General features: G+C 38.6%; 1 protein-coding gene across 19 annotated transcripts in view; it reads right to left on the minus strand.

The window, feature by feature from the left end:
- The window catches only part of GDPD4 (glycerophosphodiester phosphodiesterase domain containing 4), a 119,910-nt gene that overhangs the window by 79,460 nt on the left and 21,768 nt on the right, over window positions 1–18,682 (minus strand). For 12 of the 19 annotated variants that reach the window (XR_012015716.1, XR_012015721.1, XR_012015710.1 and 9 more), the window contains 6 exons: window positions 18,417–18,476; window positions 10,386–10,484; window positions 10,221–10,314; window positions 9,345–9,422; window positions 8,432–8,577; window positions 7,962–8,044 (listed from right to left, as the gene is read on the minus strand). Coding sequence is in view for 6 of the 19 variants with exons in the window: in XM_072794749.1 (XP_072650850.1) it covers window positions 7,962–8,044; window positions 8,432–8,577; window positions 9,345–9,422; window positions 10,221–10,314; window positions 10,386–10,484; window positions 18,417–18,476 (560 nt within the window). In the remaining 13 variants the exon portion in view is untranslated. The remainder of the gene's footprint in view (window positions 1–7,961; window positions 8,045–8,431; window positions 8,578–9,344; window positions 9,423–10,220; window positions 10,315–10,385; window positions 10,485–18,416; window positions 18,477–18,682) is intronic. The other 7 variants (XR_012015717.1, XR_012015714.1, XR_012015719.1 and 4 more) reach the window with 5 other exon arrangements.

Consider the following 18,682-nt stretch of genomic DNA (forward strand, 5'->3'; position numbering starts at 1 on the left):
GGGATCGAGTCAGGCTGCTTGTATGGAGCCTGCTTCTCCTTCTGCCTGTTTCTCCCTCTGCCTGTGTCTCTGCCTCTCTCTCTCTAAATAAATAAATAAATAAATCTTTAAAAAATAAAATAAAATAAATGAGGGAGTAATTCAAATGCTAAGAGGTTAACTCTTCTCATGTTACTGAGAAATAACTGACATGACATTGTATTTGGGGTATATAACATAATCATGATTTGAGGTTGATTTTTTAAATCATTTTCTTTTCTCTAAAGAAATTTTATTTCCATATGGTTCTTTATTCCTTCTTTTTCTTTGCTAATACAATCTGTTTAATGAGTGTCCACAATTGTTTGAGATACTTTATGATAGCTGCCTTAACATCTGTTTCTTTTGGTGGTAACATCTATTAATTACCTTTTCTCATTCAAGCTGAGATTTTTTTGTAGGTTTTGGTATGATGCAAACTTTGGATTGTACCCTTGGCATTTTGATGAGCTCCTCACTGCTATTTAAATTTATTTTAGCAGTCAATGTACTTAGGCACACATGTTCTGGCCCATTTATGTGGGCCATGGTTTCAAAGCCAGTTTAGTTTTCAAAGGTTTTGCTGTGCTTTTCTGGCCCTTCCCACTATATGCTAGCCAGAAGTAAATCTAAACCTGGATGGTACTCCAGACCATTGTTCAGTTATCAAATCTTCTGCTGTGTTGTTTCTGTAGGGTTTCATGTATGGATTACATAAAGGTCTGCCCAAGATTTTATACACAGGTTTTAAAAATCCCTTTCTCCAGCATAGCAGTTCCTCAGATAACGGAACACAGAATTACCATATGCCTCAGCAATTCTACTTCTGAGTATATACCCGAAAGAATTTAAAGCTAGGTCTAAAAAATGTATTTGTAGACTCATGTTCATAGCAGCATTAGTCCAGATAGCAAGATATGGAAGTAATCTAAATTCCCATCAGCATACGGATAAGTAAAATTTGTTATATACATATAATGGAATATTATTCAGCCTGAACAGGGAAATTATGTCATATGCTTTAACATGGATGAAACTTGAAGGCATTATACTAAGTGAACAGTCACAAAAAAGAAAAATACTAAATGATTCCACTCATAAGTGGTATCTATGGTAGTCAAAGTCACGGAAACAGAAAACAAAATGGTGGTTACCACGGGCTGAGGGGAGAGAGAAAAGAGGAGTTTTTTTCCCTTTAATCCCAAAATAGTTAACATACAGTGTAATATTAGTCTCAGGCATACAGTATAGTGATTTAGCAATTCCATACATCACCCAGTGCTAATCACAAGTGCACTCCTTTGTCCTCATCACCTGTTTCACCTATCCTTCCACTCACCTCCTCTTTGGTAGCCAGAAGTCTATTCTCTATGGTTAAGAGTCTCTTTCTTGGTTTGTCTCATTTTCCCCCCTTTGCTCATTTGGCTTTTTCCTCTAAATTCTATCTATGACTGAGACCATATGGTGTTTGTCTTTCTCTGACTCACTTACTTCACATAGTATTATTCCTTATAGCTCCGGCCTTATCATTGTAAATGGTAAGATTTCATTCTTTTTTGAGGCTGAATAATATTCCATTGGATACTTTTACCACATCTTCTTTATCCATTCATCTATTAATGGTCACTTGGGCTGCTTCCATAAGTTGGCTACTTTAAATAATGCTGCTATAAACACAGGGGTGCACATATCCCTTTGAATTAGTGGTTTCTTTTTTGTATTTTGGAGGTAAACACTCATTAGTGCCATTACTGGATCATAAGGTTGTTCTAGTTTTTGAGGAACCTCCAAACTGTTTTTCGCTGTGGCTCCATCACTTTGCATTCCCACTAATAATGCACAAGTGTGGTGCAGCCTGGGTGGCTCAGTGGTTTAGCGCCACCTTTGGCCCAGGGCGTGATCCTGGAGTCCTGGGATCGAGCCCCACATCGGGCTCCCTGCATGGAGCCTGCTTCCCCCTCTGCCTGTGTCTCTGCCTCTCTCTCTCTGTCTCTCATAAATAAATAAATAAATAACTTTAAAAAATAATAATGCACAAGTGTCACTTCTTCTTTATATACTTTCCAGCACCTGTTGTTTCTTGTGGTTTTGAGTTTAGCCATTCTGACAGGTGTGAGGTATTATCTCATTGTAGTTTTGATATGCATTTCCCTGGTGGTGAGTGATGTTGAGCATCTTTTCATGTGTCTCTTTACCATCTGGACATCTTTGGAGAAATGTCTGTTCATGTCTTCTGCTCATTCTTTAATTGGATTGTTTTTTGATGCTGAGTTTGCTGGTATTTTTTGAGAATTTTTGCATCTATGTTCATCAGAGATATTGGCCTGTAGTTTTCCTTTTTTGTGGTCTCTTTATGGTTTTGGTATCAGGGTGTCCTCAAAGAACGAGTTTAGAAGGTTTTCTTCTATTTTTTGAAATAGTTTAAGAAGAATAGGCATTAAGTCTTCTTTAAATGTTTGGTAGAATTCACCTGTGAAGCCATCTGGTCCTGGACTTTTGTTTTTTGGGAGTTTTTATTACAGATTCAATGTCCTTGGTAATCAGTTCAAATTTTCTATTTCTTCCTGTTTCACTTTTGGTACACTATATGTTTCTAGGAATTTCTCAATTTGGGGGAGTTTGTCTTATTTGTTAGCATATAGTTTTCCATGATATTCTCTCAAAGCTGTTTGTATTTCGTGTTGTTGGTTATTTCTCCTCTTTCATTGTTGAATTTGTTTGAGACTCCCCCCACCCTGCCAACCATTTTTTTTGGGATGAGCCCAGCTAGAGGTATATCAATTTTGCTGATTTTTTTCAAAAACAAGCTCCTGGTTTCATTGAATTGTTTTATTGTTTTTTAAGTTTCAATATCATTATTTCTGCTGCAATCTTTTATTATTTCCTTCTCTGCTGGTTTTAGGTTTTGTTTGTGTTCTTCTAGCTCCTTTAGGTATAAAGTTAGGTTGTTTATTGGAGATTTTTCTTCCTTCTTGAGGTAGGCCTGTATTGCTATAAATTTCCCTCTTAGAACGGATTTTGCTGCATCCCAAGGATTTTGGACAATTGTGTTTTCATTTTCCTTTGTTTCCATGTGTATTTTTTACTTCCTCTTTGATTTCTTGGTTGACCCATTCATTGTTTACTAGCATGTTATTTAACTCCCACGTATTTGTGTTCTTTCCAACTTCTTTCTTGTGGTTGATTTCTAGTTTCATTGTGGTCAGAAAAGATCCATGGTATGACTTTGTCTCTGAAATTGTTGGGGCTTGTTTTTTGGCCCAGCATGTTATCTATTCTGGACACTGTTCCATGTGCACTTGAAATGAATGTGCATTCTGCTGTTTTAGGATGGAATATTTCAATTATATCTGTTAAATCCATCTGGTCCAGTGTGTCAATATGAAGCCACTATTTCCTTGTTGATTTTTTGTTTGGATGATCTATGCATCAATGTAAGCAGGGTGTTAAAGTCCCCTACTATTATTGTATTACTATCAATTAATTTGTTTATGTTTGTTATTATCTCTTTTATATATCTGGGTGATCCTATGTTGGGTACATAAATACTTCTTTTTTTTTTTTAATTTTTATTTATTTATGATAGTCACACAGAGAGAGAGAGAGAGAGAGAGGCAGAGACACAGGCAGAGGCAGAAGCAGGCTCCATGCACCGGGAGCCCGACGTGGGATTCGATCCCGGGTCTCCAGGATCGCGCCCTGGGCCAAAGGCAGGCGCCAAACCGCTGCGCCACCCAGGGATCCCGGGTACATAAATACTTCAAATTGTTGTATCATCCTCTCAAATTGTCCCCTCTATTATTACATAATGTCCTTCTTTGTCTCTTGTTACACTCTTTGTTTTAAAGTTTATTTTGCCTGATATAAGTAACAAGCCATAAAGACTCTTAAGGATAGAGAACAAACTGAGGGTTGATGGAGGGAGTTGGGGGGGGTGGGGATGAGCTAGATGAGAGATGAGTATTAAGGAGGGCACTTGTTATGATGAGCACTGGGTGTTATATTTAAGTGATGAATCACTGAATACTACTCCAGAAACCAATATTGCACGTATGTTAACTACCTAAAATTTAAATTAAGAAAAAAACAGTAATTTTTTAAAAAGAAACAAAACAAATGAACAGAGAGAAAAAAAAATGAGACAAACCAAGAATCAAATTCTTAATTATAGAGAACAAACAGAAGGTTACTAGAGAGGAAGTGAGTGAGGAGATAAGTGAAGCAGATGAAGAAGATTAAGAGTACATTTAACACAATGAGCACGGAGTAATATATAAAATTATATATATTACTGAATCACTACATTGTACACCTGAAACTAATATTATATGTTAACTACACTAGAATGAAAATAAAACGATTTTTCAAACATAAAAGAAAATTTATTTTGTCTAAGTATTGCTCCTCTGGCATTCTTTTGACATCCATTTGCATGATAAATGTTTTTCCATCCATTCACTTTCAATTAGCAGGTGTCTTTAGGCCTGAAATGGGTTCTGTGTAGGCAGCATATAGGTCTTTTTTTTTGTTTTCAATCCATTTCTTTACCCTATGTCTTTTGATTGAAGCATTTAGTCTATTTACATTCAAAGTAATTATTGATAGATATGGATTTGATTTTTTGTTACTGGTTGTTTTTGTCGTTTTTCTGATTCTTCTCTTTTATGCTTTCTGTGCTGGTTTTCTTAGTGACATATTTGGACTTCTTTCTCTTTATTCTTTGCATATCTATAGTGGTTTTTGATTTGGGGTTACCATTAGATTTGTATATAACATCTTCACCATATAGCAATCTATACTAAGTTGACTGTCACTTAAATTCAAACTCATTCTTTATTCCTTTTTTCCCATTTTAGGTGTATGGTACCATATTTTACATCCTTTCATTTTGTAAATCCCTTGACTAGTTTTTTTATGGAAATACTTTTACTGTTTTTGTATTTCCTACTTTCCATTCTCTTACAATAAAGGGTCCCCTTTAATATTTCTTGTAGGGCTAGTTTAGTGGTCATGAACTTCTTTAGTTTTTTCTTTTGAGGAACTTTTTCTCCATTATGAATGATAGGGAAGAGTGTTCTTGGCTGTTGATTATTCCCTTTCAGCACTTGGAAGAGATCGTGACACACTCTTCTGGCTTGCAAAGCTTCTGCTTAAAAATCTCATAAACTTACAGGGTCTCAAAAAAAAAAAAAAGAAAAAAAAAAACCTTACAGGGTTTCTTTTGTATGTAACTGTTTTCTTTTGCTATTTTCAAGACTTTTTTCTTTATCGTTACTTTATGCCATTTTGATTACTATGTGTTTTGGGATGGGTACTTTGGTTGATTTTGTTGAGGGATCTCTGTGCCTCCTGGATCTGAATACCGGTTTCCTTCCCCAGATTAGGTAAATTTTCAGCTCTTAATTCTTCAAATAAATTTTCCACCCCCTTTTCTCTCCTCCTTCTGGGAACCCTATAATGTGAATGCTATCGTGCTTGATGGAGTCACTGAGTTCCATAAGTTTATTTTTGTTTTCATAATTATTTTTTCCTTTGCTTTCAATTACTGTCTTCTAATTTATTAAATTGTCCCTCTGCTTCTTTCAAGCTGCTATTTATTGTGTTCTTCAACTCTAAATGGTTCTTTGTTTTCTATCTCTGTCTTCAGGGTCTCACTGATGCCTTCCATTCTTTTCTGAAGTCCAGTAAGTATTTTTATGATCATTACTTTAAATTCTCTATCAGGGGATGCCTGGGTGGCTCAGCAGTTGAGAGTCTGCCTCCACACACAGGGCATGATCCTGGGGTCCCGAATGATCCTGGGGTCCCAGAATCGAGTCCCATATTGGGCTCCCTGCGTGGAGCCTGCTTCTCCCTCTGTCTGTCTCTGCTTTTCTCTTTCTCTCTGTCTCTCATGAACAATAAAGTCTTTAAAAATAAATAAATAAATAAATAAATAAATAAATAAATAAATAAATAAATAAATAAATTCTCTATCAGGCATGTTACTTATAGGTGTTTCACTAGGTCTCTTCCTGTGATTTTTGTCCTGTTCTTTCATTTGTGACATATTCTTCTGTCTCCTCATTTTGCCTAACTCTCTGTTTCTGTGGGTTAAGAAAGTCAACTACATCTCTTATTCTTCAAAGGAGTGGGCAGGATGTGCACTTGTAAATGAATTTTGTCCAGTTTTTTGGGGAGGGGTATTTTTTTTTTTTTTTTTGTAATTCTTGGGGGAAAAAAGGGTGATATGTGCTTACTTCATTTCATCTGGAACAGAAGTTCCAGTAGCTGTACTTGATACTTTTGAACTCTCAGGATCCTCTTACCTCTTCGTAGTTAACCACATTTTAACACTTAGTAATTCTGGATATTACATTTTTCTGTTAAAATTACTGATGTGGTATTTGTGTCCTGACTGGACTCTAACTGATATTCAATTTTTGGTAATGATAAAACTTAGGGTATGACCTATCCATGAATATGGATAGTGCCGGTATAAGCAAAGAAACTGAGGGGTTGGAAGGATCACCTACATCAAAGTTGAGGTCACAGAAGTAACAGAAGAGAGAAAGGCAGTATGCCAGGACCTCACTGACTCAGCACCTTTACCACATTATGCCATGACCACAAGGCATTTCAACAAATGAACCCAGGTGCTCTGATAGAATATCCACAATATTCAAACATTCTGCATCAAACAATTGTCATTGCTGGGTAACATCAAAAACCCCAGTCAGGAGTCAGGAAATCTAGTTCTAATTCTGGATTTATCATGTAAATTCTAGCCTTATGACTTTAGTAATACATTTCCCTTATTTGAATCTAGGTTCAAAACACATTTCCTCATCTGTGAAATGTAAGGTTCATTTTTCTTGTTTCCCCCTTGGAAGGGCTGTGAAGACAGTTTGTACACACCACATTGTCTAATTATGCCCATGCTACAGATTAAGCCTTTCCACTTCCAGTTGCTAAGGTATACAGGTTCTACAGCAAAGCATGTCTTTGTGTCCTCACCCCTGCTCTGATCCAAATTTTCTTTTGTTTTCCCTTGGACACTGCTATAGTCTACCACCCAACTCCCTGACATTTCTCCCTCATACACTTCCTGATGAGCCTTTCTAAAACAATATGGTAATATGTTCTCTAAAATCTACCACAGCTGCCCATTACACATTTAGGGATCTCCATGATCAAGCCTCAGTGAGCTTTACAGCTATACTTCTTCTTCACATAGCCCTCTCCTGTCCCCAAAGCATATCACTTTAGGAATCCACACAGGTTATTGATGATCTACAAACTTATTTCTCATTTAGATGCCTTTGAATAAACTGCTGTCTCTGCCCAGCATACCTTCCTTCTCCATCTCTGTTAAAATATTTTTCTCTCAAGGCAATGTAAACACATTTCTGAGGATATAGATCTTTTTCACACAATAGGTGGTGAAAAAGTGGAGGCCTTTTCCTCCACTGAGGTTCCACTGCATCGGACTTACTCTTCCCTGGAAGGAACTCACCACAAATGGTTTTATACTGTGTTTGTAAACATGCCATGCCTCCTTCACTGGCTGGGAACATCTCTTAGGCAGGGCTACATCTTATTTGCCTCTCTCTAGCACTTAACAAGAAGGCCTGGAATATAATAGGTGCCCAGGGAATGTTAAGTAGATTGCTAAGATTGTACATGGGGTTAAAATGTTAACATGGTTTGCGATGAAGACAAACCTGAATTATGTATGGAGACCATATAGTACATGTTATGATTTATGAGACTATGTTTGAGAATGTAGGGGTACAGATGTATGGTTTGTAAAGAAGTGGTGTGTGTATGTGCTTTGTGGATATGTGCCACATAAACACAGTAGAAACTTCCCGGGGCCTGCCCTCTCTACAACTTGGGCCATGCTGGTTGTCTTCCACAACATTGGTCTTATCTCCTCCCCACCCCTGCCCATGCTTTCCTACCTTAAATGTACATCACTCTCCAGCCCATAGGCCCCTTGTTCAACAGCTTTCTCAAAGGCCATCATGGTATTCTCAGGCCCCAGCTGTGAAAGTAAAGAACATTAGTCCCTATACCTCAGTATCTCTCATCCTAACATCCCTTTTATGGCTGGGAGAGAGCCCAGTAATGAAAAGGCTTTAGGAAGATAAGTTTGGATCTCTCAGCTCTTTTTTCAAAGAGCCTGCCTATATTCTCCTCTACCCAGTCTGATTCCAGGACTTTGCTCATGTGAGGCAATACCACTGGGCACAGTACATAAAAATAAATTAAGTCAGGTGACTTGGGTTCAAATACAACCTCTATAATTAACTCCTTATTCTTGTCATTTCAAGCTAACCCTTTTTCCTTTCCATGGGTTCCCAGGGTTTTGAGGTCCCATTCTCATCCCCACACCCCATGCATACCTTTACTCACCCATGTTCAGACCTACCATGGGTGCCCCTCTATGTCCAAAGAAGTCTGGCTTGGGTCCCAATTTACCCTCCTCCTGAATGCAGGGAGAATGAATCCCCAATGGCACAACATAGAGACATAAAAGGATGAAGAAAAAAGGCAATCCAATAGCCACCTGTAGAGCTGAAAAAGTCGGGGGAGAAGTGAGAACAAAGCAGAAGAGGAATGGAGAACCATCTCAAGCAACCAAAGCAACCAACTATCCCAGCAGCAGTCAGTAAGTACCCAGTCTATTGGTTTAATTAACTCTGTGGACTGGCTGATTTACTATTTCTGTCACACCCTTATTTATTTTCAGTGATTTGAAAGTATAGGGTTATCCAAATACAAGCATTATTGTTAAGAAAAGATTATTGGAACTGCAAATTTATAAGGGAATAAACTGTGCAGGAGGTAGGATGAAGAGAAAATATTAAGGAATACCTTCTCAGGAGGATGAGTAGTTTGGCTGCTTCTAAGAAAGCCCTGAAATCTGGAAAGCCTAAAATGTCCATATTTAAGGCAGTGCAATATAGTGGAAGGAGCCCTAGATGACAGAAATCTTAGTTCAAAGCCAGAGTCTATCACTTTCTAATTGTGTAACTAAGAACATATTGCTTAACCTCTCTGGGTCTTCATTTTCTTCATTCTTAAAAATGGGGCTATCTTGCTACTAAAATCTTCCTCATAGAATTGATAGGACAGTGATGAGTCATACTAAGTAATCAATAAATATTAGGTACTCGTTCTTCTCTCTCTTATACACACACACACACACACACACACAATATCTGCTGTCACTGGCCATTTCAACACTATTTTAGACCTCTGAGAATTTTACCCATTTGCACATTTTTAAAAGTTATCACTTATGCTCCAATCACTTGCAAATCTAGATCTCCAGCTCTAACCTCTCAACTTTGTGATTATATTACATCTCTTGGTTCTTTCTCTGTCATTGTGTGCCATCTTGTATCTTCTGACTCTAGCTAAAATTCAGGAAATGAAAAAGAGATCATTATCAACCCTTTAAGATCCTGCCCAGAAATATTGCCTAAAATTCACCTCCACCTACTCATATACACACATACAACCATCAATGGCAAAAGTATCAAGCTAGTCTTTCTTTTGCCTGCATCCTTCCACAAGTCAGGAAGCAAACACTCCTTATTTAACTAAGAGTAAAAAGAGAGATGCATAGAAAGGAAGATTGTAGTTTTTTAGTAAAGATGCTGCAAGATAACTTCAGTCTCAAAACAATTCAGTAAATAGCTGATTCTCTTTTGTTTCCATATTAGGAATGGAGAGGAAATCAGTGGAAAAAGCAGACATTTCTGTCAGTCAGGGACACACAGGAGACTGCTTTGAATTACTAGGAAGGAACCAGGGACATCTGGACCTATCGTAAGTTCATTCCTTGAAACTAGTAATACTTGATACAAACTAAAGGAATCGTGACTTGTACAAACATTCTGGTCAAATAAAATGTACCTCTATTCTCACCCCACCCTCAATCCATTCCCAGACAATCTGTAACAACATGGAGAAAATTCTTATTATTCTAGAAGAATCCCTCTTTAGATGGAGACTTGTTAAGTTAGAGAAATGCTGTGACAGACCACAAATCATTGAGTTCAACCACAAAGAGTATGTAGAAGTAACAAGCTAAACAAATTTCAAAAAGATATAGTGGTGGCTGTCTGCCAAACTTGCATTTTGCTAAGTGTAGAAAACAAGCTAAAGTCCGAGCTGAAAGAATCAGGCGAGGTTCCACCCACATGACATACCTTCTTCTTCCAAATGGATCAAGTAGAAGGCCACAGGCCAGGAAAGGATAACCATCACAGTTATGCTGCTCAGGTGTATGTAAGGAGCAAAGACCTGGGAGAAAGCCAAAAGTTAGGCTGAACACATCTAAACAGACAGTGCTAGACCTATAGGATGATGCTTACCTGAAGTGACAGCCCAGCTGTCAGCCACCTGTCTCGCCAGAACTTGCATAAAATCCAGAGAAAAAATGAGCATATCATAATCACTATCAGAATCACGATCTGGAGAAACAGAAAGTTTTTCTTGACTTCCAGACACTAGAACTGAATCAGAACTGTCGTTGGGAATTTTATGTGTGTCTCAACAATGTCAGGGATCTCATTTCCTCATCCTTTTAATCTAACAACCTCGCAAATCTCCAATATGGAATGGATCCAATCACTTACTTTCTTTGTGTAGAAGTCTTTGCTGGACAGCATGGCTGGAAAAAAATCACTCAGCTATGTAGTTTGACGCCTTTACTGCCTCAGCTGAGCCCTCAATATTGCTAGGCATCTCTCAGCTTCAACAATGGCCTTTACAATGGGTCACTACATTTTTTGTAAGAATCAACAAAATCACAAGTAAATCGTACTTTCTAATTACCTTTTCAATGTATGTCTTCCCCAAAGACTATAACATTCATGGTATCAAGGACACTGTTTATGATTATATCCTTACTGCCTTGCAGAATGTTAGGCACATGGTAGGCATCCAATAAATATTTGTTGGACAAAGGGAAACCAAAATCTGCTTGCCAGAACACTACACACTTCACAAAGAAAAAACACTGAGACCAAGAAAACACAACTCTGAGATTTTCTCCTTTATTTTTTTAAAAGATTTTATTATTTATTTGAGAGAGACAAAGAGAGCACACAAGCAGTGGGGAGAGGTAGAGAGAGAAGCAGACTCCCTGCTAAACAGAAAGCCCAGAGCGGGACTCAATCCTAGGCCCCTGAGATGATGATCTGAGCCAAAGGCAGACACTTAACCAAATGAGCTACCCAAGTGCCCCTAAGTTTTTCTCCTCTAAATGTATAATTTTTCTACATCTGTGTTGCCCTCTAAAGAGTACTTAGTTACCGCCTTTCCATTATCCATTAAAGTAATTGAATCCATAATTAAACCTCCTCATAAAATACCTCCAGGCTTTGCTGGCTTAAATGGCTAATTTATCAAACATTTAAACATTTCCAATCTTTAACAAACTCTTCCAGAGAATAGAAAAAGAGGGAACACATTCTAACTTGTCTTACATAGCCAACAAAACATTCACACCCAAACTCAACAAGGACAGGACAAAAAAGAAAAAGTACAAGCATACCTCAGACATAACTGCAGGTTGAGTTCCAGACCACCACAATAAATTATTACAATAAAGCAAGTCAGATGAATTTTCTGCTTTCCCAGTGCATTTAAAGTTATGTTTATATTATACTGTAGTCAATTAGTGTGTAATAGCATTATATCTTTAAAAGCAATGTACGTACCTTAATTCAAAAATACTTAATTGCTGAAAATGTTAACCATTATCTGAATTTTCAGTGAGTCATAATGTTTTTGCCAGTGTAAGGCCTCAGTGTTGATGGCTGCTGACTCATCAGGGTGGTGGTTGCTGAAGGCTGGGGTGACTGTGGTAATTTCTTAAAATAGGATAACAATGAAGTCTGCTGCATTGGTTGACTGTTCCTTTCATGAATGATTTCTCTGTAGCATGTGATGCTGTTTGACAGCATTTTACTCACAGTAAAACTTCTTTCCAAATTGGAGTTAATCTTCTCAAACCCTGCCACTGCTTTACCAACTAAGTTTACATAATATTCTAAATCCTTTGTGTCACTTCAACCATTCTCACAGCATCTTCACCAGCAGATTTCATCTTAACACTTTGCTCACCCATAAGAACTGCTCATTCAAGTTTTATCATAAGATTACAGCAATTGAGTCACATCCTCAAGCTCCATTTTTTAAAAATATTTTTATTTATTTATGATAGTCACACAAAGAGAGAGAGGGGGCGGGGGCAGAGACATAGGCAGAGGGAGAAGCAGGCTCCATGCACCGGGAGCCTGACGTGGGATTCGATCCCAGGTCTCCAGGATCGCGCCCTGGGCTAAAGGCAGGCGCTAAACCGCTGCGCCACCCAGGGATCCCTCAAGCTCCATTTCTAATTATAGTTTTCTTGCTATTTCCACTATGTCTTCAGTTACTCACTCAAGTATTGAACCCTTCAGTCTTCCCTGAGAATTGGAATCCACTTCTTCCAAACTCCTGTTCATGTTGATATTTTGACTGCTTCCCATGAACCACAAATGTTCTTCAGGACATCTTGAATGTTGAATCTTTCCAGAAGCTTTTCAATTTACTTTGCTCAGATCTATCAGAGAAATCACTATCTGTGGCAGCTATCACCTTACAAAATGTATTTCTTAAATAATAATAAGGCTTGATAGTCAAAATGACTTCTTAATCTATGCTACAAAATGGATGTTGTATTAGCATGCATGAAAACATTCATTTTGCTGTACATCTCGAGCAGAGCTCTTGTGTGATCAGGTATATTGTCAATGAGCAGGAGAAAATTTTTTTCTGAGCAGGTTGTCTCAATAGTGGGCTTAAAATATTCAGTAAACCATGGGGATCCCTGGGTGGTTCAGCGGTTTAGCGCCTGCGTTCAGCCTGGGGCATGATCCTGGGGTCCCAGGATGGAGTCCCGCATCGGGCTCGCTGCATAGAGCCTGCTTCTCCCTCTGCCTCTCTGCCTTTCTCTCTCTCTCTCTCTCTCTCTCTCTGTGTTTAACATAAATAAATAAAATCTTTAAAATATATTCAGTAAACCATATTACCATTCAAGCTTTGTTGTTGCATTTATAGAGCACAGGCAGAGTAGATTTTGTGTAATTCCTCAGGACCCTAGGATTTTTGGAATGGTAAATGAGCACTGGCTTCAACTTAAAATCACCAGCTGCATTAGCCCCTAACAAGAGAGTCAGCCTGTCCTTTGAAGCCCGGCACTGACTTCTCTCTAGCCATTGAAGTCCTAGATGCCATCTTTTTCCAATACAAGGATATTTTGTCTATATTGAACATCTGTTGTCAAGTGTAGCCACCATCATGAATTAGCAAGATCTCCTGGATAACTTGCTGCAGCTTCTATATCAGCACTTGTTGCTCCACCCGGCACTTTGATATTATGGAGAGAGCTTCTTTCCTAAACCTTATGAACCATTTCTGCTGGCTTCCAACTTCTCTTCTGCAACTTCCTCACCTTCTCTTAGCCTTCAGAGAATTGAAGAGAGGGCCTTCCTCTGGATTAGGCTTTGACTTAAGGGAATGCTTCGGCTGGTTTGATTTTCTATTCAGACCACCAAAGCTTTCTTCTTTTTTTAAAAAAAAATTTTTTTTAAATCTTTATTTATTTATGATAGTCACAGAGAAAGAGAGAGAGGCAGAGACATAGGCAGAGGGAGAAGCAGGCTCCATGCACCAGGAGCCCAACGTGGGACTCAATCCCGGGTCTCCAGGATCGCGCCCTGGGCCAAAGGCAGGTGCCAAACCGCTGCGCCACCCAGGGATCCCAAAGCTTTCTTCTTATCAGCAATGCTTTCTTGCCATTCTTGTTTGTCGGAATAGCACTTTTGATTTCTTTCAAGGACTTTTTCTTTGCATTCACAGCATGGCTGTTTGGTGCAAGAATGCCTAGTCTTTAGCCTATCTCGGCTTTTGATATGCCTTCCTCACTAAGCTTCATCATTTCTAGCTGGTGATTTAGCATAGAGATGTAACTCTTCCTTTCACTGGAACACTCAGAGGCCACTGTAGGGCTATTAAGTGGTCTAATTCCAATATTGTCTACTTCCAGTGTTGTCTCAGAAAATAGGGAGGTTTGAGGAAAGGGAGAAAGAAAACAGGGTATGACCAGTGGGTGGAGCAGTCAGAATATACACATTTATCAATTAAGTTCACCATCTGACATGGTGGTGGTTCATGGTAACCCAAAACATTTACAACAGTAACACAAAGATTCTTGATCACAGATCATCATAACAAATATAATGACAATGAGAAAGTCTGAAATACTGTGAGAATTACAGAAATGTGATACAGGACACAACGTGAGTAAATGCTGTTGGAAAAATGGCACCAATGACTTGCCGGACACAGGGCTGTCACAAACCTTCAATTTGTAAAAAACAGTATCTGCAAACTGCAATAAAGTGAAGTGCAGTGACATAAGGTATGCCCGTATATGCCAATCTCTCCTATGTACACAGATGCAAAAATTTTAAGTAGCTTATTAACAAAACAGAAGCGTCTCAACATAAAAGTTTAATTGTCAAATCAAGCTCACATGAATCTCATACTGTTCTATAATCTACCCAACACCAAACTTAATAATGATTCAAAGTATTCGGGCAATTAGAAGGTACATATAAAACATTTTCTCTTGGAGAAATGTCAACCCGTCATATGCAGTTACTCATAAAAAGGTCTTTCCCCTTCTATATTAGGATGCATTTGGGTCTTGGGACTTAAAATGTGAGGTGTGTTTTCTTTTAATTGAAATATAGTTGACTCACAATGTTGCAAAAGTCTTAGGTGTACAACACAGTGATTGGGCAAGTCTATACATAATGTTATGCTCACCTCATATATAGCTACTATCACCATACAACACTGTCACAATACCTTTGACTACATTCCCTGTGCTGTACCACCTTTCACCTCTGTGACTTATTTATTCCATAACTGGGAGATATACTTTCCACTCCCCACTTCTTTCTCCTCTTTATGCTTCTTTCCTACCCCTTCCCCTCTGGCAACAATCAGTTTGTTTGTATTTATAGGTCTGTTTCCACTTTTTGCCTGTTCATTTTGGTTTTTAGAGTTCACATACAAATGAAATCATATATTTGTTTCTTTGACTTATTTTACTTAGCATAACATCTTCTTTATCTTTAAGAAGGACTGATGGACACAGGCTGCTTCCATATGTTAGCTACTGTAAATAATGCTGCAATACACACAGGGGTTCATATCTTTTCAAATCAGTATTTTCATTTTCTTTGAGTGTGAGATGTGTTTTGAGCAAAGTTATAGGAAAACATTACTTCAAAGAAGGAGCCTTTTTGGTTATGGAGCATCCTTAGCTTACATCCCACTAATCATACAACTCCAGCCAGCCATGTCTCTCACCTAACATATAAATTCCAGTATTATTTACAATAATATTATTTATATTTAGCAAGTTATATTGTGCTAGAAATTTTCATTGACAAGGATTCTTTATTATCTTTTGACTAAAAAACATCTTAAGTGTTTATCAGGAGGTTGGGTTCTTATTAAGTTTTGATTGAGGTCAGTCATTCTTCCCAAAGTATCCCTAGGTAGAAGAGGAATGGGTTAAAAGCTTAGTGCTGGGATCTCTGGGTGGTGCAGCGGTTTGGCGCCTGCCTTTGGCCCAGGGCGTGATCCTGGAGACCCGGGATCGAATCCCACATCGGGCTTCCGGTGCATGGAGCCTGCTTCTCCCTCTGCCTATGTCTCTGCCTCTCTCTCTTTCTCTCTCTGTGACTATCATAAATAAATAAAAATTAAAAAAAAAAAAAAAGCTTAGTGCTAATCCTTTCCTTCTGGGTTTACTCTGAATACATGACAACTAACACTTCAAGTCCTACAGAATCTCCCTTGCTAATAGAAGCAGTTTTTCCTCTCAAGTCTGCTAGGCCTAATCTTTCATGGTATGAAGACCCAATCAAGGTAATTACCTTCCAAGGGGATGCCTACTCTTCCCATACCCTACTTCCATCATTTCTCATCTCCTATAGACTCATAACTGGAATTAGATCCCAGAATGCCTCAAGAGAAAAGGGATTTGTTAATTTATATTGGTCAAAAACCCTGCAGACTATGTATGGGAATGAATCATAAGGGTGCTGGACAAGGAGAAAAGAACACAATTTTAGATCAGGCTAAATTTATTGAGTGTACTTACTAGAGATTCTGAATTGAATACACTAGAATCCAGGTATTACACATCTCAAAGTGGTTCTAACTGTTTGATTGTTCGAAACCTTGGTTCAATAGCGGCCTATGCTTAACAAAATTGGGATACCAGCAATTTCTTGGTATAATATAGAAAAAAGAATCCAAAGATTTATTGAGAAAAGTTTGCTGAAATGGTATCACCTATGAGCAGGTCACCCATTCCCTTATTATATTTTATGGGAGGTCTCAGAGGACACTGAAAAATACACTAGTGAGGAGAGTGTCAGTATCCTTGAAAAGCACAGTGGTGGCTAAACCTCTTATGACTGAATAAAGGTGAGATACCACCAATGAAATTAGTTTCCTGATTTCAAAGGCAATAATGAGATCCTGCTGTGGCAGAGGTCAAGTAGCAGCATTAACTGCCAGAGACAAAGTAGGCATGATTTCTAAAATAGGCATAAGCCTGAATAGTAATAAGAATGGTTTGGGGATCCCTGGGTGGCTCAGCGGTTTAGCGCCTGCCTTTGGCCCAGGGTGCGATCCTGGAGTCCTGGGATCGAGTCCCACATCAGGCTCCCGGCATGGAGCCTGTGTCTCTGCCTCTCTCCCTCTCTGGGTCTCTCATGAATAAATAAAATCTTAAAAAAAAAAAAGAATGGTTTCAATCAGAGGGATTCCTTTTTCATTCCTTTTTAAAAAACATTTTGAGTATATTTGGCACACAATGTTACATTAGTTTCAGATGTACAACATAGTGATTTGACAACTGTCTATGTTATGTTATGCTCACCTCAAGTGTAATTACCATCTGTCACCTGCAACAATATTAGAATACCGCAGACTACATTCCCTGTGCTGTGCCTTTTATTCCTGTGACTTACTTATTCCATAACTGGAACCCTGTATTTCCCACTCCCCTCCACCCATTTTGTCCAACACTCCCCCCCACACTCCACTGCAACCATCAGTTTGTTCTTTTTATTTATTGGTCTGATTTTGCTTTTTGTCTACTCATTTGTTTTTTTTTTTTTTTTAGATTCCACACGATTCTTGGTAGAGACTAACCGATCAGTGTCCAACCCCAAAACACACGGTGATCTCAATAAGGCCTATTTTTTCACTTCTCAATCTACATTCTTTCCCTGTAAGATCTTATGACTTCAATTTTGACCTATTCTAATAACCCTTTTACATTTCCAGTTCATTCTTCTCATTTGAGTATGAAGAAATTTTAAGGGGACCACTCAGAATTTGGTATGTTCTTGGGTTTAAGGAAAAACAAAATATGGTGTCAAATCATGCCTGAAAAAAGTTTATAAAAAGGCAAGAGGCTGCGGCTGGAGCTGCTCAAGCAAGCCCATGACAGAACAAAATGAGGGAGGCTATTGGAAATGAGCTGCATGTCCACAGATGTTGGGGCAGAGATGCTGCTTTCCGTAGAACAAATATAGGTCCTTTGAGAGACACCACTGTGGAGTCATTTTAAAGGGCTCCAAACTAAGGGTGAGTCAAGAAGATTTCAACAAATTTCTGAGAGTATAGGAAGACAGACACACACTTCAGCACAGACAAGATTTTAGCAGAAGGGTCTCTGAAAATACACACAGAAAAACCCTGTGGGATAAAAACAACTGAATATTTACCTGGTCCTGACAGCATCAACCCCGGATGACATTCTTGCCCCTCTTTGTGCCACTGTTTCTTTTATTCTAGCCCCTCTTCTCCTAGCCCTATTCTGGTGAAAGAGGTAGAAGGACATCATGCTCTATCATGCAGGCTTCCAGGCCTGGGTCAGGCCCAAATAAGGAGAGGAAAAATCTTATATTGTGGAAGTTTGGGTTATTACAATGAACTGAAATTTTTATTGACCGAGATGAGAATGTTCCTATGACTATAAAGGACTGAGAAAGTAATGGAGCTTGCCTATGATGTTACTGGGATGGGAAGAACAGGGTCACAGAGGGGTTTAATAAGGAGTGGTGAAAAAAAAGTTTGAGTTCAGCTCCATCAGTAAATCAGTTACAACTGTTAGAAATTTAAGGCTTTCAGTTCCAACAATGTAAATAGATCTCTTCTTAGAAGGAACAATGAAAGAAAGGGTCACTCTGTTCTTAACACTGAGTCCTAAGAGGCACATTCAGTCCTGGCCCAAGGTCTCCTACAAAGATTCAGTGTCCTACCTTATGACACCAGTGCAGGTATAGTTCATACCCTTCCCAAACTAACAAAAATGCAAGTACCTGGAAAAGCAAAGAAGAAAAAGGAGGTTATTTTGAAATCACCAAGTTGCTGCCCAAAGCACTGTTCTATATCTCAGAATTCCCTTCACAGTCTGGCACTATATTCACTTCTTGCTATACCTGTACTTTGCAGCCTCTGGTAGTTTGCCATGCTGCTCCTCTGCCTGAAAAGCTCTCCCTCCCCATGCCACTGGTTCCAAGGTAGT

This window comes from Canis lupus, chromosome 23, assembly GCF_048164855.1.
Source record: "Canis lupus baileyi chromosome 23, mCanLup2.hap1, whole genome shotgun sequence".
Classification (NCBI taxonomy): Eukaryota; Metazoa; Chordata; class Mammalia; order Carnivora; family Canidae; genus Canis; species Canis lupus.